Raw genomic sequence first — 23,740 nt, forward strand, 5'->3', positions numbered from 1 at the left:
ATGAAGAGCAAGCAGACAACCCAATTAACCCTTTATGACATCATATTCCGGCAGACCTCGCCTCCAGTTCCGGCTTTCAGCGAAACAGTTCGCGTGAATCATTTCGACGCCCAGTCCTGTTCGGATATCTTGGGCCTCTGTATCCACTACCTCGACCCCGATGATGAGGTGCGAACTGCCGCGGAGCCCAGAATCGCCCATGGTCCTGAAACCTTCGATCCTGCGTACCGGCAAACCTCACTTGCACTTCGGAGAAAGGTTCAGCTGTGAGGAACTCGTATGGTTCTTGTTTGGTTGCGTCCTCAATTTCGCGCCCAACCAAAGTTTGAATCCCACTGAGTGCACTTGTCCCGGAATCAAAAATGAGAATGACTGAATTATCACTTATCCGTCTGCTGTCGATATCACGAGCATCGAGACCCAGTCTGTTGAGATAGGTCGGGACTTGGCGTATATTAAGGCCCCGTAATACAAGCTCCTTCGGCTCTGGTGTGCCTCCTGCTTCGCCATCTGCAAAGTTCAAGCTCTGCAGAAATGTTTCGTCAGTAAGATTCTCATTAGGGTAGCGAAGATTAGAAGACAGTTCCGAACCTCATCAAGCCTTTCATCATTGGTTTCATAATCCAATTCCATCGTTGCCGTAAGCTCCGGTGCACTTGGCTGAAGCGTATCTTGACACGATCGTGAGTAGTAGCGGTGGTAATGGTCTATGCCCGCTGTGCTGCTTTTAAACAACAGCATGATGATTAACGCGGGTTGTGACGCCAGAATCGACGCAACAGGCTGCTCCATTGGATCAAGCCTTTGCATTCAGCTATGACAACCGGCCTAAGCGGAGTCTCATGTTGGTTGTTACCGGAGGAAGCTACAGAAGTCTTGACCATACAGATCTTAGCATGCTGTAATCTCAGCAGCTGGAAAAGAATGGAGAGACCGAAAGACGAACTTTCTTCCCCAAAATATCCATTTGCTGATCTCTCATTTACGCCTCTCTTTGACGCTGATGCGGTCTACAAGCTTGCATAAATAAATGTCAGGAGAATCAATCAATAGACCTGGTTGGTAACACCTATATATGGATGTACGGAGTAGGAAATTGCGTATCATTGTGTCTAATAGAAGGGATAAAGCGACATATTGCAAAAGTATCATATATATCTGTGGTGATTGAAGAGTCTGCTTAACCTGACGGTAGTGGCTATCAGACTGGTGTGCTAGGTCCGTAGGCGTACCAAATTACAAGTAGGCTCCCGCTATCATTCGAAACTTGATCGTGGAGTTACTTGCTAAAAAATACTACTAGGTTATCGATGACGGGACGCCGTGCCCCAGTTATGGTGGTTAGAGTTGCTTGCTTGCGGTGTGCAAAATGGACAGAGCTCACTTCGACAGATGAAGCAAAAACAGCTTGCATGTATCAAATAGGGTTTAACCTATTCTATTGCCTCAAATGTGCGGTTGCGACAGGACACCCTACTGTCGAACGGACGGAAGTTGCGACTCTGCAGTCTGGGGCTGAGCTCGAGAAGAGCAAGCGACACCAAGTTTGAGACTCAACCGGGGGGGGACCAGGTGCTCGGTGGACACTTCGAGAGCGATAATTACTCGTCATTTCATGCTCCCACAGCCGCCCTGGTCTTGTCCTTGTCTTTTCCAAGGCCACTGGCACCGTAGTACACCACTTTCTAATGCGTGGAGCCAGATTTACATTCAAATGTTAGACCTAATAAGTAAATGAATTCGATTCTGTGATTGAGGACGTAAATAGTTGCTTTGACCAATAGATATAATTACGTATAGAATCGACATTGCCCCGAAAATTGACAGAAGCCCTCTTTGCGAACAGGCCGCACGTGGTCCAAACACCATACTTTCTTTTCGCAAGTTAGCTACAGCCATTCTACTTGCAGCCTCATGCAGGAATTTCTCTCCTGCCCATACAGGTCTCTGTCAAGGCCCACAAATCCAACAATTTCCGTACGAAGCCATCTCTCGATCAAATGTCACCTGACATTCTCAGTGCAAGAGCACCCTTAAAAAAGCCACAGAAAATCTTGGCCATCGTCATACTACTAAGGCGCGGGCTTGCCCCTCCTGTTCAGATTATTAAAGGAATCGGTGCCGACGACAAAGCTCAGTTAGGAGGCCCGAGAGAACCGGATACATTTAAAATGGCCAAGGCTGCGTCCGAGGAGCTGCAAAGTGTTCTAGCTATCAGGGATTGGCGTCACGGCGATTGAGGCGACTTCATGATTGTATTTGCAGACCTTGATTGAAGACGATTTGTAGGCTATTGATCTTGGCCTGCAATAAACAGAGTGGGCTGAGCTTGACGCGACGCGAATAGAAGGTATCGCCTTTGTGGGTCATTGGTCGTTGGTCAGGGTTAGGGTCTGGTATCTAAGGGTCTGAATGTCACAGACGCCATGCCCAAAGACCAAAGTCGGCCAAGCCAGTTAAGAGATAGAAGTGGTATTTAGCAAGCAGAAAGCAGCTGGCTCTGGGTTCTGCTGTATTTCTCAGCAAAGAATAACGTCTACTTATGCCGGTTGACTTCAATCGTGGGCTTGGTTAGACCTGCTTCAAAAACTGTAATTATTGCTTCAACGTGTCCAAGTAAATGGCTGACTGACACCGCCAGGGGCTTTTTTAGGCTGTACATGGGCTTGGCTTCAGGAAAAGAACATAAGTAAACTGCTTCGGAGTATAAAAAGGAAAAATGATTTGACGTAGACACTACATAAAACAACATGACCCCAAGACCAGCATCAAGTCTTTATACTTCAACCGTTTGCTCAAGCAATTCTTCAAGTCCTATCGTTTACTCTGCAAATCATTTCAAGCTAGATGACTTGCTGAAAAACATTATACTTCAGTTTAATGAGTGTGAGGAACTGGAGTCCAAGGTTTGTCTGCTTCGGAACTCCTGGAACTGGATGACTGGAATATTGGCACAAGCGAGAAAGATTCGTATGCAGATTTTTCAGTTGCTTGACTTAACTATTAGTCAAATGAACCTAGAGAGAAACAAATACCTAGCAAATTGCACGGCATTTTAATAATTACTTGATCACTTTTTTTGGCTTCACTATGGCTTCCACTGGAGTTTCCATGCTTTACTCACAACCCCTCCAATCAAGGAAAAAGTGGAGGTGAATAAAAGAAAGTTAACTGCTTTCCTTTGTTAATTTATGGGACAGGTTCAGCCCCAAATCAATGTCCACCTCCACCTCTAGCCCAAACATCCGCAGCAGGCTCGCATGCCAACGACGAAAACCTGGCCAGCCTTTTGCATTCCGAACTTGAGCACCAGTTCTCCGTTGTTCCTTACCCAATATGCGGACTGCGAGATACGCGTCTTCAACGATTCTTTCTTATCTAGCTTTTTTGGTTGCAGCCGGTTTCGAAGCTTTTTGCATGGACACTCTGGCCTAAGACACTGAGACTTCCAAAGATATATGCTGAATTGGGAACCAATAATTTACGTTAGGAAGTATTTATATTGGACAATGTGCCAACGACTGTCGTTCATGTTGCTCTCTAGCCCCACATCAGGGGCACAATGTCATTACTAAATCGGGTCTGTTCACCTTCTAATGATTTATGATGCTAGCAATTTATCACCTTTAATATATTGAAGCCCAGAATTCGAAGCTCGAGGAGTTGGAGAAAGTTATGCGGGTAGCCAAAACAGACTGACATCCAGAATTTGAGGCTAGCATGCAACCCACCAATCACTATTTTTAATATTCTTCGTGCTCCTTCTGCTTGAAATTGAGAGCTACGGCCAGTTTATTTTCTATTTTCAACGAATTGGCAACGATATTATTCAGATTAGATTACGGACAACTACTTACTTTAATCAAGCCTGAATTTCGACATCTTGCCTTGCACACGACATTTCATCATGCGCTTTTTGAGCCCTACATCACTCTTTTCCGTCTTTGCAGCTTTTGCCTTATCATCGCGGAGCCTCAAATCACTCATGGCGACAGATTCACGGGAGGTTACGCACAAAATTGCAAAGGTTATGCCGGCCAGGAATCCAAACGTTTCTTGCAACCCTAGAGATATGGCTTGCGGAATGGCCGGCAGAATAGCTGCAGTTTACGTTTGCAATGCTTTCGGACAATGAGAAGTGGAAGAGTATTGTGGTCGTCTTCCTGTTTGCTGTGTGTTCAGAGATTACTCGATTCCTTACTGTGCCTGCTAAACAGCGAGGAAAAATTCGGGTTATCAAGTAATCGGGTCTGACCTTCAAGCGTCCAAAATCTACAAATATGTTCTCGGGACACCCCGCCCCTGCTTTGAAACATGAAGTGGAGATTTGTGCCGTTGGTCCGGTACACCACGGGGGTTGGCCATAAGCACCGCTCCTTAGCACAGTACTTTTGCCACGCGAACCTTGACCTGAGTCTCAGTATTGAAAAAAAGACCTGCTATTCCAAAGTGCGCACCTTTGCTGGGTACCCATAGGCCCTGATACGTTCTTTGAACTCATAATGCTCAAGAAACTGTGGCAGGGCAGCGAACAATCGGGCAGCAAGGGTAAAGTCTGGCTTGTAAAGCCTGTGAATTGTACTATGTACATCTCATCTCAGGATTGGAATTCAACCAAAGTTCTGTCTCACCGTTACAGCCAATCATGGAATGCATTGGATGGAAACGTGACTCTGTTATCTTAATCTACCCGATGCACACTCAAGGTGTTATTGCCCATGTCGAGACTCCCCTTCGGGATGAACCTTCCATCTTTCAAGCGGATCCCTACTATCCTCCTCTTCACTGTGGATGCCTGCGTCCTAACTGGCTGAAAATCTGCTATCTTCGGTTCGTTGCAGAAATGGATCTGTCGAAAGAGGGTTTCGAAATCGTCATCCACCTCACGGGGAGCATCAATCTCAGATGTGCCATTCGAGTATGCCAGCAACTCATTGTCCTCCTGATTGCCATTTTCCTCCACAGAGGAGTCGCCGTCGTCCTCTTGCAAGTAGCTCCCGTCACTTGCCTCGACTGTGATCTCATCCAACACAGGTTCTTGGGGCTTTGGCAGCTGTTTTGGCCGCTGTGAAGACGAATGTGGACAACGTCGTCTTATTCTCCGGGAAGGTCTGTAACCGTCGCGCAGCATTTCGTACTATCGCTGTTATTAGTCGATGCTTGCGAAGCATTTTTATAAGATTGTGGCCCTATTCACATACCACTTTTTTGATGTTCGGCTCTTCGAAGCCCTTGGGGATGTGGACAATGCTCGTAGCCGTAGAGTGGATCAAAGACAACGGCCAGCACGAAGGTCTCGCCAAGCTTCCCGAGTTGCTCGGCCTTTCTCATGAGACTGCCGCCGCGCTTCCGCACCAGCTCTTTTCGCTGCTTGTCGTGTGTCTCCGGGTTGGTGGGACGAGCCATTTTGATGCAAAAAAGTCGGCTGAACAGGTGAAGCCGATTTGAAAATGCCATGGCAAGTCTTTTGCCTGGTGCACATGGTTACGCCCTTTGTTGTTATATTACACCCCTTCGTTTGGTGACCTTGTCTTTCGTGGAGTTCTCGTAGAGGGCGTGTGAAAGGCCCCTTTTGCCGACAAGGCCAATTATTGATGCACATACTTGCTGTCCTTGGTTCGTGATATTTCCACGAGGGTGTATCTCGACACTGTGGAGAGTCCACTAATGGAGTTCTACAGCCATATCCAGCGTTTCCTGGGCAGGCTTGGGCATCCACACTCGACCATGGGAACCTGGCAGAAACAAGCCGGGACCTGCATATGCCAAGCATTGAGAGTAGAGATGGTGGATCCATTTGGCAATATCGCCCCATAGTGGAGGGATGCCAAGCAATTAAGAGAGGCACATACTTATCTTGGCACTCCACCAACGTGACTATCGGTTGCTCGTGTGGGGATGACCCCCACTTGCCCCTGGTCCCAACCCTGGTCGCCATTGCACCGCCATTTATGGAGCACGGTCTTGGCTTATTTGGATTGACGCAAGTCGCGAGTCACGACTTGGCGATGTAACGCAGTAGGTCAACCCCTCCTCTTGGCTGCGTCAATCCCTGAGCCCATAGCCGGGTCGAGCTAGGCTTCATTCCTGTCTTTCCAACAGCCGCTTTTGAATCCCACCAAGCCCCACAAACGCAGCGCGGGAGCCGTGGGAGGGGTGCGGTTTCCGGACGGGCTGATCACGGCGATGCCGCATTTGGCCATAATTACGGATGGTAAAAAGATGCATACGGAATGGATGTGGATATATACAGCGAACCAGAGAGGATATCCAAAAACATTGCCGGGACGAGCACGGTTGGGTCAACCCGCGAGGTCGAGGCGGGAAGACCGAATTACACGCGGCAGGGGGATTGGGGGACCCTCAAAATTCTGGTACTCGTTATCTTGTATGTCATCGTCCAACAACGCGACGAAAACTAACATGTACCACTCCAACGTCTAAGACGGGGGGCCTGATCCCCCACAGTTCTAGATCCAAGTTTTCACCACCCCGTTAGGTGGGAGGTCGCCGCTTGACCACAAGCAGTATGTATACAGTAGGTTTGATGATAAGAGCCGCACTGTGCGTGGCAGGTTTACAGAATTATAGGCCCTCCCCTTGGGTCCACCACCCAGGTCGGCGAATCACAGGCCGTTTGTTGCCGTACCAGGCGGTCATGACTACGTAGTATGTATTTTGCTGCCCTGGCCGTGGGCCATGCTGAGGCCGTGATGATGGCTCATTTTCGCGCTCGGGTCCTCAGGCCCGTTTGCTCATAGGCACCACCACGACCTCACAGCTCGCCCTCTGCCTTTTGTCGTCAGCGGGGTAGTCACGGGCAGCTCGTACCCGGCCTGGTGTCTAAACCTGCCCGTGTATGTCTAGCAGCCTTGCCGATTCCGCCAATTCAGTGACAAGCCACTCTGAGCTGCCAGACACGCCAGTCTTGTATGATCCTTTTGTTGCTTTATGAATGATACGTTATTATTCGCTTACTGAAACTCCTTCATGAAGAAAATGAGACGTCACTGTTTTCGGCGTTGTACTATAAATAGTTTCTTCATTTACCATCTAGTTGATTAATTCTCTTTAGGCAAAGAACCTAGGCCAGTGAATATATTGGCCCCACCGACGTATAAACGCTACCCCTCATCTGATTCATTTTGCTAATACCCGAGAAGACGGCAATTGCAGCTCATCACAGCCTGCTCAGTATGACAAACTCGAATGAGACTTTTCCAGCATGCAGCAGTACGGGAGGGAAAAGACTGGAGGGCTTGGTAACACAAGTAAGAATCGTACAGTCTCAGACCTAGCTAATTCTTGCTGACATAAGTTGTCTTCCAGATCCTGTGCCTTTTCTGGGCCAAGGTCAAGTGTTTGGAATCTGATCAGGCCGGCGAAATACTCAACCCAGTGCAACTTTCGGAGCAATTTCGTGAACTGACCTGTCCGCCTGACTTCAGAAAAAAGATCCATGAGGTTCTCTCAATGGCGATACTTGACGTGAACGTTGTTTTGTTGGCGCTTTTTTTCATCTATCGCCTCGGGGCCAGAGCGAAACGTCTTGATGTGGGAGAAAGCAGAAATGAGCTTCTATTCATATCACTGATCATTAGCAGCAAAGGTAGGGATTGTATTAGCTTGATATGAATGTTGGCTAATTAAGAATATGCTAATTCATTGACTTTTGAGCAGTAATCAAAGATCGGGTCTGGAGTAACAAAGTCTGGGCGACGATTTCTAAAATCCCTATCAGAAGAATTAACGCCATGGAAATAAATTTGCTGTCTGCAATGGAGTATGACTTATTCGTAACTAGGGAACAATGGGTGCAGTGGTCAGGTGAACTTGCCATATTTTGGAATGCCAGTGCACGGATCGCTGCTGGCGAAGCTCGAATGCAAGACCGCAAAAGGCGTTCATTTTGGCCTGAAGAAGCACACGGATTACCACCCAATGTTGACGAGAGGTCAGCAAAACGACGTTGCAGCGTCAAGTCTTGCTCTGAAACCCACACAGAGCAGCAGGGATACTTATCACCCGCCTCCACTCCTGCTCCTGTACCTGCACCTACTTCTGTACCCACTCCTCAGTTTTACAGACTCAGTGGATAGGTTTATATTGATATCTGGGCCATTTAAAAAGCATAAATCCTGAACTGGCTCATATTGAATAACCAATAAACTCTGTCTGGAAGGCCTTAATTCTTTTATGCACCCACATGATGTTGTTCCGTACTTCTCTACTTTTCTTGCGGTGGCCCCCTGTCTTATGAATTGATAGCACTCACTTGCTCAATCACCAAACCACCTAGCCCAGCCCAATTCTCAATAGCCTGAAGATGAGTCTAGTGGTTTGTAGAAGATGTGGCCCGCGTAACTTACTATGAGTAAGACAACATTCTCGCCAAGGCCAGGTTACAGATCTAGAGCCAAGCATAGATTCATTAGACGAATATCTGATCGTGCAATTCCTGACTTGCTTGCTGATGCCCTTCTATTTCTCAAGCGGGATGTTGCCATTCTCTCCCTTTGTTACTGGAGTGCCAAGTCCGGGCTGGCAGACGATTTACCGTCGAACAATGTCATGCAGCTTGTGACTTGTCTCAACCATAGACGATTCTTGGGGCTGTTTCTGCTGATGTAACGACGCATATAAGCGTTGTCATCTTTTCTCCAGGCAGGTCGCAACTACCATTTGCATTCTTACGCGGAATCTGGCTCCGTCATGATGTTTCATGCATGTCTGGTCTTCTCGGGCATCGCTGGGCTTGGAGTTCAACTTCTGCTGTCGTCGCTTGGACGTTCACCGACTTCCTTTTGATTGTCTATGCAGCACAGCCCTCCCGCTGTATCGGTACCACTCTTGCATCTCGTAGCATCAATTTGAAAGCAACATGCATTGAACAGATCGTGGCTGTGGCTGCCACCAGCACGGCCTTTGCCTCCTACACAGTAAATCTATACTTCTAGCACCGGTTGTAATCTAATACCAACATATGTCCTGACCTGTGTTGGTGTCTTGATGAATAGCCTTTGGCTCATGCTTAATAACCACTTCCTTAGTGACCGTTATGCCACCTGGAGGCAAGCTCGAACTTTTAACTTTGTTCGCTAAGAGAGGACCCAGAAGCTGCCGGAGCGTTGGTAAGCTAGCGCAGAAAACCATGGTTATCTGCTCCACAAAAGACCAAATCACTATGTCCACGTTATCCCATGTTGAATCTAGCGTGACGGTATACTGAACCACTAAGTTCATGCGGATCATTGAAGTTACACACGCGCTTATAAGCAGTTAGTTATTGTGACAATGGCGGGGGGAAACCTCATACAACAAGCAATACTGAACAGCAAAAGTAATGCTAAGCGATGTCGACGATCCATATTTAGATACCAGACTTCTGGAAAAGGCAAGATCAGTATAGCGATATCCTCCAGTATACTCAACGCTCCATTGCTATAAGCTATGGCAACGATATCCAGGCATTTCGAACTGCTGATATGGCGGTCCGAGATTGACTCCACCGGAAGGCATTGAAGTGCAAACAGCACTGAATAGATGCAGCCATGAGAGGCTAGAACAACGTATAGAAGCTTTACCCAACATTATAGCCGTCGGCCGGGGAAGACTTGACCAAGGAAAAGCAAGAAAGACATCTTGCTGATGGTCTGAAGAACTATGTAGACGATCGATCCGATGTAAAAAATACTATAGGGGATTAGCTGCATCAAGATTAAGAAGCCGAGAGAGAAGTGTACCTTGAGAATCGAATGTCCGTTTCCAACTAGAATTGTCCAATAGTGCATTCCAAACCCTAACTAGGCGATATAAAGGTCAATGCCTGCTAATACTACCAAAAGAGCCTAGGTGTGCAATCAGCCTCATTCTATGGCTGTGCGTAATCAGTGAAAGAAATACCATGCTCGTTAGTGCTGCATAGTCATCTCGCCAGAGCCTTCCTCCAGGTCTCTTTCGAGAGTATATCCTTAATCCGACCACGGGGAACAGCAGGGCAGAGCCAATGGCAATCGTGTTTTGCACTTCCGATGTTCTTGATGGCTTTGGGTATGCAGCACAAAGATCGGCCTCAACGGCAACGGCGACTATTGTTACTGGGCTTTACAATGCAGTCTGATCTAGAGGATGAGGATTTGTCCGCCGTGGTTCTTGCTAGACAATTCTAGGCAGCAAACACGATTCGCTTTTGCTCGCAAGTTCATACGGTCGCAACATTGTTTTGGTTCACGAGCTACTGTTGTGTCGCGTTTGCATTGGATTAAAGTGGACCCGACTTAAGGGTTAGGGCCAGGTTCAAGGTGCGATATCAAAGGTAAAGAACCCGATACTTTTTGACATTTGTAAGTTGTTTGCTATATTAGACCAGTGCTGTTACAATTGTGCAGATTGCCTCTGATGTGAATTTGTATTCTGGAAGCAGAAACTAGTCGAGATGAGAGTATAGGTCGACATAGGTATTTATATAATTGATAATGCTGCAAACAACGCCTTGCGGGCTGTTTGCTTTTGAGAGGTTCTAAATTTGGAAGACGGTTGTTAAGATGTAATGTTGGGTTTTGCTACGTTGATCGGGCATTTTAGAGAGCAGAAATAATGTTGGTTTTGCTGTAGAAGCAAAGCACACGGATACCAGATCATCTGGTAGACCTAGTACATCGCCTGTCACAGCCTCAATGGTGATCGCTAGTCACGACTCCAACCGCAGCGGGAGCCATATGCCAAGATAACGATAAATAACTGACTCAATGTCAGTACCAGCTACCAGCAGTAAACGATGGTGTCAGCGCGACCGTCATTTTTAAGCAGCTGGGTTTTTGGGAAAGACTGTAAGTGTTGATAGGAATAGGGGTGCCCATATCCCCCAATAACGGGCTATCGGACCGACGAAGCAATGGATATCGATTGTTTCCTAATCTATTGATCGGAGTGGCAAAGGTTACAAAACTAGGCTTTAGATCTGTATAACGGAGACAGACCCTTTTATAGGGACCCAACCCCTTGTCGACTACCGATAAATAATGCACACGCAACTGCAACGTAATTATGAACTGACAGTAAGCCTGAGCGTCCTAGAGATAGAGACTATATCCCCTAGAACGCCCGGGCAATCTAGAATGGGCAGAGCCCTGAAGTGATTACCCTTTCCCATACAAAATTTAACTTCTGCTCTTCTCGATCTTCGAGTTTATTAGTCCTTTTTGGAGTCGGTTTGTGTTCGTACCATCTCATAAGGTCGGGATAGACACTTACTAGCATTATTAACCAGCTATCTAGGTCTCTCTTCTAACATCGTACCGCACTCCGTAGAGCCACGAGGCATCGTCTTACATTTTTGAGTCCTTGTGGCTCGTGCATCTAGTGTGTCGTGGATATGAGTCTCGGTTCTCCTGCCCCTTTTCGACGCATGGAGATATGAGATCGACCCTGGTCGAGCTCTTGGAAGTGAAACAACAATGCTAGCAGTGATGACAAGCTAGAAAAGTGCTCAGGCCCTGTCATATCCAGGATCATGTGCTGCTAGTCATTGGAATTTTATTTGAGTTCACTGAGAAGAAGTCAAAAAAGATAGTCTTCGTCGATTGGGCTGCCTACCAATACGTGCACCGTTTGGTACTGATATTTTCCGGCGATTTACAGTTGTTGCTGGAATCTACGAGTCTTTACAGCGTAAGTGGAGAGCCGTTTATATCAAGGCCGCCGCTTCGATGTTCGTACATCGTGACCATAAATGTCTCGGCTGTACTAGAAACACGAAAGAGGACCTGAAATAAGTAGCTCCCATCCGCAGAAAGATTTCGCCCTTGCTGAACGCTCATAGGGAAGGCCTGGTAGTATGGGCTCTCATTCGGCATGAAAGGTATCCTGAGCACTCATATTTACCCTTAATAAGCTTTGGCTGATTGTTGTAATCGAGCTCGTGTATAAAAAACTCTGCTTTTACATGACGGACTAGATCATCTGGAGCTTTTGAGCCCAATATGGTTTCGCGAGCAAGTCTCACTACGCCACCTGATTCTTCGGCCAGCATTTTGGCATTTTAAAAACTGCCGCCATGCCCTATCTGAGTCGCCAAGCCTCCAGAAAGCTCTTGTAAGACGAACTAAGAATGAATTCTTCCATAGTCGTCGGGCCTTTGAAATAAGAGGCTCATCTGCTCTTGAACTTCAGGTCCCAAGTGACAGGACAAGACTTGGCCTAGGAGTAGAAGGAAAAGCTGCTGTGGCTTCCTGGAGGGCGATGGAAGCTGAGTTGTTGTACAAAGGACCGCCATCTTGAAACGACCCTGGACACCATTCGGAGTCCCTATTGCGTTCGGTTCGCTCCCGCGCCGAGCCGTGGCCCTGTTGGCCGGCCTGATGAACTTAACCTTTCCACTCATTTATATTTATCTTCCTAGGCTACTCTTTGTTATGGCCAGGGTAAGCCTGTAGCACTATTTAGTATTATGACTTCAATCTTCGGCTAAATAGCTAAGTGAGGCACTTGCAGCTACTTCGAGGTACTTTTGATGGTTCATCAGAGCCAAAAGTGTATGTTTGTAGCTTAACTATTTTGTCGCCAAATCCGGATCTCCCTCCACCTTGGGTAGACTCAGGTAGCATCAGGCCGTTCCTACACTTTGAAGATTCAATGTCTGTACTGAAAGCAAAAGATAGATTTGCTCCAAACTGCATGGCGTGAATAGTTCTCACAACTAGTTTGAGCCTTGTTGCTTGGCAATCTGGGGTGTATGAAGCAGCTTTTTGTAGCCAATTTTGGATATGGTCTACGATGTGGGCGGCGTGGTTTTTCTAATTGGTTTGTGCTTTTGGATCTGGCAGTCGCTCTAGAGCTGATTACTGGCGATTTTATGCTACTTTCTATATGGGAATTGGACATAAGGTTGTCATGAGAAGCCGGAGCCTGAATATATACTGCGTCAAATTCTCAATTTCTTAAAGTATACTCGGTAAACATTCCTCCTTTTCGCTGTCAAAATCCGGAAAACTCTCTGCGCAGTTCGATGGACTATGCGAACATGTCGATCAACGAAGTAAAGGAGATTAGTTCTGATGACTCAGATAGCACCGGGAGTCTCGTTGACTTCGTTGTTCCAGATGAACTTTGTTCCGACAATGAGATGTCGGAAATGTCCTTAAGCCATCTTTACGGTAGCTGTGACTGTCGGTGCAAGAAAGACGTGAAAAACCTTGAAATTATCCTATTAGAGATAAGAGAAGGCATAGAGAAAGCTGAGACTTTGCTCAAGCATGTTTTGGCAGAATTGGAATTGGCAAAGGGCACGGTTACAAACTTCAGTGGATGTCAAACCTCGAACATAAGTTCTTCATCGCTCTCAATCGACTGAAACAGAATATGAAATAGCTAGTTTAGAGGGATGGATGCAATGGGTATTTAGTTTCCGCTGATCTCTGCACAAACTATACTTTCTCATGGCTTCCCACATTCTCCAAGTCGAATAGATTGAGGCGAGCGGCGTGATTGGCCGGGTGGGCCTCGTGCACGGACGAAACATGGTCGAACTGATTGAGGATCTGGGGGCATAGCTTGTGGCGCGTCGGTGGTGACGCGTCGGAGGTTGTATCGCTAATCGATAAGCGCTTGGTTGCGCAAGATGGTCAGCTGGCCCATGATCTGCTGTCATATGATTCGGCCCTTGCCCTCTTCGTGCCGCGGTAAATCCTGGAGGCAGAATCATGTCTGGAGAATTTGCCCAGATAGGCGGCCAGAGGCACTCAAAAGGGTACACTTAAGCAGTCTATATAAGCAGGTACAAGTGATGGTGAACATTGAAGGGATTCACTGGGTAAGTAAAGCATAGAGTCGACATGGGCTTGCCGCATGAACTCGTCCTGAATTCACAATGCTTGGAAACGAAGCTGATGATCAACTTTGTCATTAACTGTCATTATATGCTAATTCTATAAATCAGGTCCATTTGCCAAACGCAGTATGTTTTTTTGAAACCACGGCCAATACACCTGGGCAAGGTACTGGGCGATGCGACGCAGCCCCCAAATAATGGCATAAATGCCGTGAGCAGTTTCTGTGCTGCCCAGAGGGCAGTCTATCCACTGAACCACTTCCCCAGTATTATTGCGAATTGTTGCCGAAAATTCCCACTTGTGTCCGACAATGTAAATACCTGGAAGAAAGGATAGTCCTTCCAACGTTGAGAGACGACCGTCAATCTTGGTTGAGGCCAAAAGCTGCAGCATGTTCCAATGTGCGTATTGCCAAACAGCCAGCTGCCTTTGGGCCTCTTCGCTATCGCCGCTCGGACGCTTGATTTCGATACTCAGCGCGATGGGGGATTCTGATAAAGGTTGGTAATCCGTGTGGTTAACAGTCTTGAAAGGCTGATGCCTTTGTATCATGCGTAGGGAATCGGCGACTCTTGCTCCGTTATCGATGTTGGAGTCGACGCCAGAGGTTGTTGTGGCGGTGGAAGGGGAGGTAACTTCGTTGCTTTGTGGGGTCCACGATGGGTCGATCGCAAGGCAAATGTCAACCATCTTGCCGCTGGCGTAGGCTGGAGGCAGCAAATCCCTATCAACAACTCTCGCCGACGTACTATGAACGGCGGATACCGAAACTTAGTCTCTATCTCAAAGATCCTCAAAAGGCAGAAGGGAAGCAGGCAGTAATTAATTACCAAGGCACCCGAACTAGCTGTTCGTCATCGGGTATCGCTAATTCAAGCAGGGGGAAAACAACCCCCGCGGTCCAAGCCGCTTCGTCATAAGACGCTTCGGCATATTTACCAGCCCTTTTTTGGATCTTACAGACATCTTTAAAGGATGGGGACTCGGCTTCTTCTGAATCGCAAGGAAGGAAATGCCAATCTTCGATGCTGTCCTCTGTACAGGGAATCTCCTTACGCCGGGACCAAGAAATGATGCGCCTCCCTTTACTGGCCTGTGTGAGATCGCGGAGTATAATCTTTAAAGTCTCTGGGAGATCATTAGGCTTCTTCGTGGAAAAGGACCTGGTGCGCAAGGACAACCTCTCCATAGATTCCACCTCCCTCCTTCTTTTGGACGGAGACGCGCGACTGCGTTGGCTCGTTCTTGAGGATGTCGAGGGCAGCGATCCTCCTGCCGGGTATGACCGTGAGGCCCGTGGAGTCTCCTGATCTTCGTCGATATGCGTGGCGGTGCGTTTTGCTGGCGTATCCATCGTGCCAATGGAGCTGGTGCTGTCTGGCGGCGGAGTCTGGAGACCCTGAGTGCGTTTGCGTTTGCGGATCTGAGGCTGCGGGAGAGTATCGTGCTGGACAGAGAGCCAAGCAAGAATATCACGACCTTTCATATTATGTGGGAACGACGAGATGGTTCAGAGGTCTCGGTGGCCGGTGCATGGGCTTATTGCGCTTCTTCGTGTAGTTCGGTATGATGTTGGAATAGACGATTGATCCCGAATGAAGAGGCGAGTTAACTGGTGTTGCCCCAGCTTTTGGGTGGTTGCTCCAGTTACGTATGGCCCGTGCGCTGGATGAAGCAGCCCAGAGGTTTTTGATCTAGCACAAACTCACTGTCTTCTTCATTCGAACAACAATCCTGCAATGAATGAGATGCTGTAGCAAAAAAAAATCACAAACAGCCGTTGACGCTGCCGCTGAACCTGGATTCAGGATTATGCAATTGTTTTGGAAGCGAAGGCAAAGATGATTTTAACACAGCGATGTTCGCCCATCGCTGTGGTGCGCCAGATCGAGAAACCAGAACCCACTAGAGCAACCAAGCATGTGCAAGATCCGCTTTCGCAGGCTGAATCGCCACGTCTGGTCACGTAATGAACGCGTCGCGTATTGCAGATTGAATGAAGAAGTGTCGGTACGTATCTGCTAGTACGTGTAGCAAAATCTACGAAACCATCAGCATCGCGCAGCGGTTGCTGCTGAGAAAGGGCGCTAACAGCATGAAGTGGGGCGATAGTTGAAATAGAGGGTTGCGAACACTCTACAAATGAGAAACGAAGAGTATGGTTGGGAGCCCCACTTCATTAGCGTGAAATAAAGGGACTGAGCCTCGTCCAATTTTTGGGAGCAGGCGAGCACAGGCATATGTAACAACAAAGCACTAATTGGGCGTCTCGGGAAGTCCATTACAACTTAACTCGGCTCTTGATTGAAACGAGCATGAAATTCAAGGTTGTCAATGCCAAAGGATGGACGACGCCGCACATGGCTTCTTCAGAGGGCCCTTTTTAGGTGGCCCAGCTGCTAATGAAAAAGGTCGCGAATTTATCGCCGCTGCCAAAAATGGATGGATATGTCCCAGACTGTATTTCCCAGCACGATAAGCGAGGATGGTCAGTTAGTTTATGGTCACGCGGATCCTCCTGACCCAAGACTTCAATCTTGCTATAGTAGACAAGTCGACCCCTATTACACAGAGAGTTCTAAACCTGTCGGACGAGAAGCCACGAGAAACTCGAAGCAGTGTCGTACCATAAGCCCTATGTCTTTAGTCAAGTCTCAGCAGACGCGATCAGAGTTCTGGACGATGTTGGAGATTATCCTTCTAGGGATCTATATTGTTGGATTCAAATGGAAATTCTCAGCAACCGTGCATAGCAATGCTGGGGAAGTGGCTCAGTGGATAAAGTGCCTCTGGGTAACACAGAAAGTGCCCACGGCATTTGTGTTATTATTCGATGGCTGCATTGCGTCGCCCAGTACCTTACCTAGGTTTTTTGGTCGTTGTTTCAAAAAGAAAACAAAAACATGATGTGTTTGGCAAAAATACCAGGTAGAATCGGCTGGTAGATATTAAGGCTATCCATGTGCTTAAATTTGTCGTGAATGGTAACAGAGGACCTAATTGTTACGACCAGGGCCGGTACCAAGAAGACCAGGGTCACACCCCTCCTGACGACACGCCCAGAAGAAATACCGACTGGCAGTACCAGGATTACCTAAGGAAGAAGTTACATTGCCTCACGTGACTGCCAAGAAGAATGATCTTAATGATCTGTAGAATCTCAGTTGAGAATCACAGATCGAACAGTGTAGATAGATTGAGTTCTAAGATTGCTTCGCAGCAACCAAACTCTAGTTAACCTCGATACTTACTTGAGACGGATCATCACTTAACCATAGTCATTGAGAACCCCAGGTATCGTTGTCGACGCTCAGTTGCTCCAACCCACTGTACTTTACATTAAGAACAGGTTACCCCGATACCTTGATCGCAACACGAATGGACGATGGCAGGCCGCCAATTCCTTCTCAGCCCGGTGCAAGGAGAATTCGTCGAGAGCAGGTCGGGGAGCGCGCCTGAGGGAGTGGGTCCATTGGAGAAACGCAGCTAATGAGGCGAGGGTGACCAAACGAAATCTCGCCGGTCGCAAAGGGGCCTGGATGCGGTGCGAGCCAGTTCGGCGGCCAACGGTGAGCCGGGAACCGAGGGCCGCGGTCGTCCGGTTCGCGAGCCGTCCAATGGGGCGGCGGCTTGGCGCGGGCGAACCGAACGCGATAGGGGCTCTGAATGGTGTCCAGGTTCGTTTCAAGATGGCGGTCTTATGTATAACAACGCAGCCTCTATCGCCCTCCAGCCGCAGCAGTTTTCCCTTCTACCCCTAGGCCCAGCCTGTCGGAAGTTGAAGAGCAGATGAGCCTCTATGGAAGAATTTATTCTTAGTGCATCTTATAAGGGCTTTCTGGAGGTGACTCAGATAGGGCGTGGCAGCAGCTTGAGAACGGCCAAAATGATGGCCGAAGACCTGATACGGGAGCATTGAAGTTCGCAGGGCCAGAGCCACAGTTAAGTCACGTAGTGGTACAAGAAGAGATTGGTCAACTTGCTAGCGAAACCATATCAAGTTCAAAAGCTCTTGATGATTTAGCCCGTCATATGAGCTGAGCCTTTCATATTCGAGCTCGACTACAATAATCAGCCAGAGCCTATTAACGGTAAATATGAGTGCTCGGGACTCTCTCAATGCCGACTAAGAGCTCATACTAAAACCTAAGACGCCTTCATGATGCAACTAAGGGAATCCTCAGCAAGCTTTCGAATAGGCCACCAGCCTTCAGCAACGACGTACTATTTCTGCGGATGGGTGCCACTTGTCCTAGACCAGTATTCGTGTTTCTAGTAGAACCGAATCATTTAATGTCACATTGCACGAAAATTGAAACGACGGTTGTGATATAAGCAGATCTCCACTTAACTACTGCAAAGACTTGTACGTAGTCAACAAATAGAGGCAGGATTTAGAATCGTAGATCACCGGAAAAGATCAGAACCAAACGGTGCACGTATTGGTAGGCAGCCCAAGCGAGGAAGACTATCTTGACTTCTTCTCAGTGAACTTAATAAAAGCCACTGACTAGGAACCATACGCCTATACTGTACTTCTTGCACTCCTTGAGATCACTTCAGTTGACTTTTATCACAATCTATCTCTTTGATGTCCGAATGATCTAACGAATTTTGTCTCGTATGGGACAGAACCTTTGATTCTAAACGGCGCAAGTCAAATTGCTGATCAGCGGCTGAGGTGCTTAGGGTTTCCTTCCATGATATCTGCATCAACGAAAAGAGAAAAGTGGTAGCGGAACAGTCAACCAGGCATCATGTGCAGTGTGAAGTATACTGCTGTTTATAAGTCAAACATTAAACCAGCCATCCATAAAATCTAAAATTACGTAGTACTCTGAAGCTTTCTAGATACCTAAGCTTGACTAACCCGCTGTGGAGATTCCATCAGCTTCCTATGCACACGCGTCCGTAAGAAAGAATTCCGAATCGCAATTTTTGGATGACAACCTGAAACCTGTCCGACCTCAGTCGTCACCACAGCCACAACCGATTTTTCGGAGTGGTATGACTAATGCTTGGCATAACTGACAGTCAAGATCATAGAGGCCGCAAGATTTATAAGTCATTTTCGAAGTCTAAAAGCGCATTGTGACATTTGGTATAACTAACGTGGACTCTATATAAAAGTCTACCAACATAGCTCGAGTTCAATGATCGAGAAAGCTACATACTAGAGCATAACATCACATTTTGAATCATTTACGCAATGGACTGGGAGTCTGACCACGAGTTTGGCGACGAGGTATGAAACTGCCTTTTCCTAATAGCAAGATAGTCTCTTAACAACTGCATCAGGGCGAAATCGAAAGCTGCAAACCCGAGGCGAATGCGCTGGAACTTTCACACAGAATCGTTCTTCGTGGGCTGAACATACACCAAATCCCAATCTACTTCAACGATCTAGAACTGGACATCCACTTTGATGTTCAGTGGCAGAGCAAGAACTCAGTTACACTTATATTCGAAACGACGGAGAATGCAGCTAAGGCATTCAGCCTTCTCTCCTCGGACGCGGTCGATATGTCTTGCCTCGAACCACTTCAATTCGTCCCGGCTAAGCCCTTCTCAGGGCTGCAAGTACGCTTTGCTGATTCCAATGATCGGAGATCAACTGACCGGATTCGCTGGCCCGGTGGTCGAACAAGGGACTTGTACCATCAAGGTAGGCATGATGGGTTTGAAAGGGGGCTGGGTGGTCGCGGTGGCCGGGGTCGAGGCCGAGGGGGGCATGGTAGAGGGTATGGAAGGTACAACAGAGTTTATGACAGCTGGTGCTAGTCATCTGGCTTGCTTACACTGTTGAACACTGGCATGACGGCTTTGCTCAAATCCACTGATGTAATTAGGTGCGAGGCATCTCGGTTGGTTTTAAGCGGCGATGGCATATCACTTGCGAAGGCGTATTATTCATGGACGACCCGCATCGTTCCGCGGCAGCTGAGACGGCCGCGGCGTGGAGACTTGGACCGCGCCTGGATCCGGACCAAAAATGAGTTTCAGGCTCTTGCCATATGTACAACCACTCAGACGCCAGCTTTGATGCTGCTGCTTCCGAGATACGACAGCTATGGACAATGCAAGAGGAGCAGCGCTTCTTGCCTCGACCTGTCGCCTGCCTCGCCCTCGTCGAGAAAATTGAGCTGGTCGAGGAGCACGCGGGGATTACATACGTGCGCAAGAACGGGCAGTTTATTGAAGATTAGCAAGCAACGACAACCTAATGTCAATTGATGGCGAAGACTGCATCGAGTTCCCTTGCTTCCCAACCCCAGTTTCTGGTTCTCAGCGCTCAGTTGTCATCTTATAATATATGCAATACCAATCACTTTGGTACAGTTGACCAACCTACAAAATCCAGTTTCACGTAAAAAAACCAACTTTTGCGGCCCCCTGAAGGACGTTTCTACAGCAAAGGCTTGAAAGAGAAGTGGTACCCTACCATCACTTGATCTGTAAGTAAGGCGGAATCTTGAGAACACATGCGAAAATGTATCATTTCCATCTAATTGGAACAGCACGAGAAAAGTCAGCTACAACAACACTGCCTCGGCAGCTGTTGGTGACAAAATAACTATTATTAAAAAGCATCTTCTAAAGCCTTCACACCCCAAACTGTTTCCCAACAAAAACTCAGTGTTGACGAGATAAGCTAGAGTTTGATTGGGGACAAAAGCTAGGCTCCGCATCTTGATAACGAATTCAACCGAACGACCAAAAACTGCCATCGGGATTTTTCTCCCTCTCTCGACCAGCGCCAGACAAGCGACAAATACGCCTGTTATCATGTTTGCACTTATTGCTCACCTGCCCAGCACCAATGCCTCTTGTCCCACTCGCCCGCCACGATTCCCGCCGACATAGATGGCGACATCAAAATGGGGAACGCGTCTTTTGGATTATTCATCGCAGCACAGAAGCCACCCTCCCATATCAATGCCCTATACAGACTGAGTTCATTTATTTTAAGCTGTTTCCGGGGATCGGAACTGACTCAAGCTTTGCTGAATTTCTCATGGCAGCTGGCAACATTCTAACAAACTGTCAACGGGCATGGGAGGGGTTTGTGGTGTTACTTGAAGCTGCCTCAATCCAAAACCAATAGATTCAAGGCCAGGATCAAGTTTTGGACCAGGATGTGATTGACCAGTTCTGTATTCATTAGACGAATTCGACTAAAGGAAATCAGATGACGAGGAATTGCCCTGATGTGCAACCCAGGTGACAATGACTGGTTTTGAAATTGCAGAACAGAAGAAATTCCCTCGTATCGTTCTAGATCGCAGATAGATGCTCTAGAATCATTTTCAGCAAGGGTTGCCGAAGTATGTGAAGGCCAATCGCCCTGTCGGATGCGTCGCATAACGTAACGTTAGCAACCCAATCCCTGATTGCTGTCGACACTGTCCAGTAAGGACAATAATCGCTCAAAAATCGAGATGGAGATTCTAATTCTGGCAGTTGAATCGCATGTGCGTGCGTAAAAGCGGCGAAGTAAATCTGCAGATCTCCGACGGCTCTACATTTGCTTTTGTTGCTATATCAGAGTTTGAATTTCAGCATCGAAAATACTTGTTTACTTCGCAACATAGCAAGGATGTATAGAAGTACCTCTCTTTCCTCTGCAAGCATATGCGGAACTTGCATATGAAAAAAAATCTACACGTGATAACTATAACCTTCCCAACCCCTCTGCCGAGTTATAGATGAATGGGATGAATACTATCATCTGATGTTGATACCCGATGACTTTGGAGGATTCCGCCTATGAATTCAACTATCAGAGCAAGACGTTCAGGACCGCAGTATTAGGGCTCTATTAAAGACAGCTACTGTGCTAGTTATTTGAGATGAAAACAAAATCAGGCTCGAACGTCCAATGCTCTCGCATTTTCTTATCAACTACAGCAATTCAGATTTACAACTATATGTGGAGAATTGAATTGAGCGACTCATCAGCTTTGAAGATTTAGTATCCAACGAAATCGAGTCTCACGACTCTCTGCTTTCGTTCCGTCGCCGAGAAGGCAAATTTGACAAATCACTCACCGCGTCCTTATCTGTCTTGAGATTATTTGTAAATGCAATTTTGCTAGACTATCACTATCAATAGTATTTCACTTGCTAGAAGAAGATGACTGCTATTCTTTGATGCGTTTCTCCTGCTATAAATTCTGCCATTCCGCTGTTGTACTTTGACAACTGAAATCACCAGAACAAGCCCCTTCTATCTGCAAATTCTTTTTCAGAAAGTTCACTACTGCCTAAGACTTTACATTCTACTAGTTCAACATGACAACCAACAAGACTGCATTTGACTATGTGGTGAATCATTTTTTCCTTCCACCTAAGCTCCCCCAAAGAGATGATTGGACGCCCTTAAACGGATCAACCCTGCAATCAGCCCTATTAGCATCCATTGAGAAGTTCAGGGCTTTCGTTGTGTCCCGAAGATATGCGCTGGTCAATTCGGCGGCGGCAATGATTCGACGTATGGTCATGGCTCAAGATGAGACTGGTAACATTAACTGTGACAATCTTGGAAAAGTTCTCAAGAGATCGGGCAGTCTGGTGCGTGACTTTTCGGAGTCTTCTGTAATCAACAGGCAGACCCGGGGAACAGACCTACCGTCTCCACATATAAGACCCACCTCTGTGTCGGCAGCTTACGCTTAGTCGTCCAGGCTCATCAATACGCGTTGGATGCCATGGCATGTAGTCACTTTATGCAGCTGGAGGATTGCGAAGCCATGTTCAATTCGACGCCCTTCCTATCATTTGACCCCGCAAACCTCGACGTTTCGAACTTAACTATCGAAGTTCCGGATGACAAGCTAGGCGATGACCCGCTTGCACCTCAGAGACACCGCGGCCCATCTCGAGCAGCAGGTGGCACTACTCCACCTCCCCAAAAGCAAGGCGGCCAAGCTAAAGCGGTTCGCCACGCTCGATAACGGTAGACTGATATCGAAATATGCCCCGTGTGCCTATCCCTGGCGTGTTCTCAGTAAAGTGAGGGCTGCTTTGTACATGCCCTCGCAAGACACGCTTTTGTGGCGGGGCAAGGCTGCCACTCTACGACCGCGGCTTTATAGTCCGCCTTTAGCCCAAAGACTGATGCGCAATGCGCTGAGCTGCGCTTTTTCAGACACAGCCTCTGTTCCCCCACTAACAGTCGCTGAAGTGGTGGATAGAGCCTCGTTGAGCAAGCTGGCATACTACATCCGCTCGCTGACGGACAGTTGCAACGAGGTATGTCGACGGTCTGTCGGCTATGGCAGCACCTGTCCGCGATAAGGGCAAGCTTAGCTCGCGACTGGGCCCGCATCCGCTGATGAGCATGTTGGTGACTGATCACAGGCCCGCGGACGTTAGTAGCTTTTATTCTGGCTTCGGGAAGCTGATTACGTATCGGCATTTATTTGGCGGCTTCTTGACGGGGGGTGCTGTCATTATGTATGCGTCTGTCAGGTCCGGGGATCCTAACGGAGGGTGCGTCTTTACAGTAACCATGGATAAGGAGCTGGTGGATGAAATGAGGGCAATGCGTGAAATTCCGGCTTTTTCGAATACCGAGGCATCATTTAGATTGGCCCAATGTTCTATTCAGGTTTTTCGTTTGTGAAGATCAAGGGGCGAATTTGGGGATCTAAAGTCGTTGTGGTGGACCTCGGGAGCAAGGTTGCGCAAGGATATTGGTTTTAGGCCGCGCGAGTCAATCGATGTTGTTAAGCAAGAGATGCAGTCAGACTCCATATTTTACATTAATTAGTGTGAGCTACAATGTATAATGTGAATGAAAGTTTTGAGCAGCGAGGGCGAGCATAGCAAAGAACCTAGTTTATCGGCCTCAGTTTGAAGCGACGCGGATACAGTCCGTGGTCAGGAGTTAGTTGGGGTCTAATAAACTT

The 23,740-nt window shown here is 47.5% G+C and overlaps 9 protein-coding genes across 9 annotated transcripts; 5 read left to right on the top strand and 4 right to left on the bottom strand.

Moving 5' to 3' along the window:
* Nucleotides 1-2,240, top strand: PgNI_12362 (uncharacterized protein; the record flags this gene model as incomplete). The annotated part of the gene is made up of 4 exons (XM_031132312.1): nt 1-266; nt 815-901; nt 1,304-1,544; nt 1,896-2,240. The coding sequence occupies 4 exons, from the start codon at nt 1-3 to the stop codon at nt 2,238-2,240; spliced, it is 939 nt and encodes a 312-aa protein (XP_030976277.1).
* A 2,441-nt stretch (nt 2,241-4,681) lies between these two features.
* PgNI_12363 (uncharacterized protein) lies at nt 4,682-5,406 on the bottom strand (the record flags this gene model as incomplete). The annotated part of the gene is made up of 2 exons (XM_031132313.1): nt 4,682-5,013; nt 5,202-5,406. The coding sequence occupies 2 exons, from the start codon at nt 5,404-5,406 to the stop codon at nt 4,682-4,684; spliced, it is 537 nt and encodes a 178-aa protein (XP_030976276.1).
* Nucleotides 5,407-7,093: 1,687 nt separating this feature from the next.
* PgNI_12364 (uncharacterized protein) lies at nt 7,094-8,226 on the top strand. The gene is made up of 3 exons (XM_031132314.1): nt 7,094-7,271; nt 7,330-7,609; nt 7,681-8,226. The coding sequence occupies exons 1-3, from the start codon at nt 7,197-7,199 to the stop codon at nt 8,097-8,099; spliced, it is 774 nt and encodes a 257-aa protein (XP_030976274.1). The 5' UTR covers nt 7,094-7,196; the 3' UTR covers nt 8,100-8,226.
* Nucleotides 8,227-8,970: 744 nt separating this feature from the next.
* On the bottom strand, nt 8,971-9,591 carry PgNI_12365 (uncharacterized protein; the record flags this gene model as incomplete). The annotated part of the gene is made up of 3 exons (XM_031132315.1): nt 8,971-9,233; nt 9,317-9,559; nt 9,585-9,591. The coding sequence occupies 3 exons, from the start codon at nt 9,589-9,591 to the stop codon at nt 8,971-8,973; spliced, it is 513 nt and encodes a 170-aa protein (XP_030976273.1).
* Nucleotides 9,592-11,815: 2,224 nt separating this feature from the next.
* Nucleotides 11,816-12,031, bottom strand: PgNI_12366 (uncharacterized protein; the record flags this gene model as incomplete). Its single annotated transcript, XM_031132316.1, has 1 exon — nt 11,816-12,031. The coding sequence occupies one exon, from the start codon at nt 12,029-12,031 to the stop codon at nt 11,816-11,818; it is 216 nt and encodes a 71-aa protein (XP_030976223.1).
* A 1,393-nt stretch (nt 12,032-13,424) lies between these two features.
* Nucleotides 13,425-15,315, bottom strand: PgNI_12367 (uncharacterized protein; the record flags this gene model as incomplete). Its single annotated transcript, XM_031132317.1, has 3 exons — nt 13,425-13,604; nt 13,986-14,577; nt 14,660-15,315. 3 exons carry the CDS (start codon nt 15,313-15,315, stop codon nt 13,425-13,427), a joined length of 1,428 nt encoding a protein of 475 aa, XP_030976222.1.
* A 3,680-nt stretch (nt 15,316-18,995) lies between these two features.
* PgNI_12368 (uncharacterized protein) lies at nt 18,996-20,035 on the top strand (the record flags this gene model as incomplete). The annotated part of the gene is made up of 4 exons (XM_031132318.1): nt 18,996-19,074; nt 19,128-19,570; nt 19,679-19,785; nt 19,860-20,035. The coding sequence occupies exons 1-4, from the start codon at nt 19,039-19,041 to the stop codon at nt 20,033-20,035; spliced, it is 762 nt and encodes a 253-aa protein (XP_030976221.1). The 5' UTR covers nt 18,996-19,038.
* Nucleotides 20,036-22,121: 2,086 nt separating this feature from the next.
* PgNI_12369 (uncharacterized protein) lies at nt 22,122-22,783 on the top strand (the record flags this gene model as incomplete). The annotated part of the gene is made up of 2 exons (XM_031132319.1): nt 22,122-22,400; nt 22,436-22,783. 2 exons carry the CDS (start codon nt 22,122-22,124, stop codon nt 22,781-22,783), a joined length of 627 nt encoding a protein of 208 aa, XP_030976272.1.
* Nucleotides 22,784-22,859: 76 nt separating this feature from the next.
* PgNI_12370 (uncharacterized protein) lies at nt 22,860-23,454 on the top strand (the record flags this gene model as incomplete). Its single annotated transcript, XM_031132320.1, has 2 exons — nt 22,860-22,923; nt 23,072-23,454. The coding sequence occupies 2 exons, from the start codon at nt 22,860-22,862 to the stop codon at nt 23,452-23,454; spliced, it is 447 nt and encodes a 148-aa protein (XP_030976302.1).
* Nucleotides 23,455-23,740: the final 286 nt, after the last annotated feature.

Source organism: Pyricularia grisea (genome assembly GCF_004355905.1).
Source record: "Pyricularia grisea strain NI907 chromosome Unknown Pyricularia_grisea_NI907_Scaffold_11, whole genome shotgun sequence".
In the NCBI taxonomy this organism is placed as follows: Eukaryota; Fungi; Ascomycota; class Sordariomycetes; order Magnaporthales; family Pyriculariaceae; genus Pyricularia; species Pyricularia grisea.

Coding starts and splice junctions, on each gene's coding strand:
- PgNI_12364 (XM_031132314.1), top strand. CDS start 7,197: ATGACAAACTCGAATGAGACTTTTCCAGCATGCAGCAGTACGGGAGGG. Junction 7,272..7,329: donor TGGAGGGCTTGGTAACACAA/GTAAGAATCGTA, acceptor GTTGTCTTCCAG/ATCCTGTGCCTTTTCTGGGC. Junction 7,610..7,680: donor ACTGATCATTAGCAGCAAAG/GTAGGGATTGTA, acceptor ACTTTTGAGCAG/TAATCAAAGATCGGGTCTGG.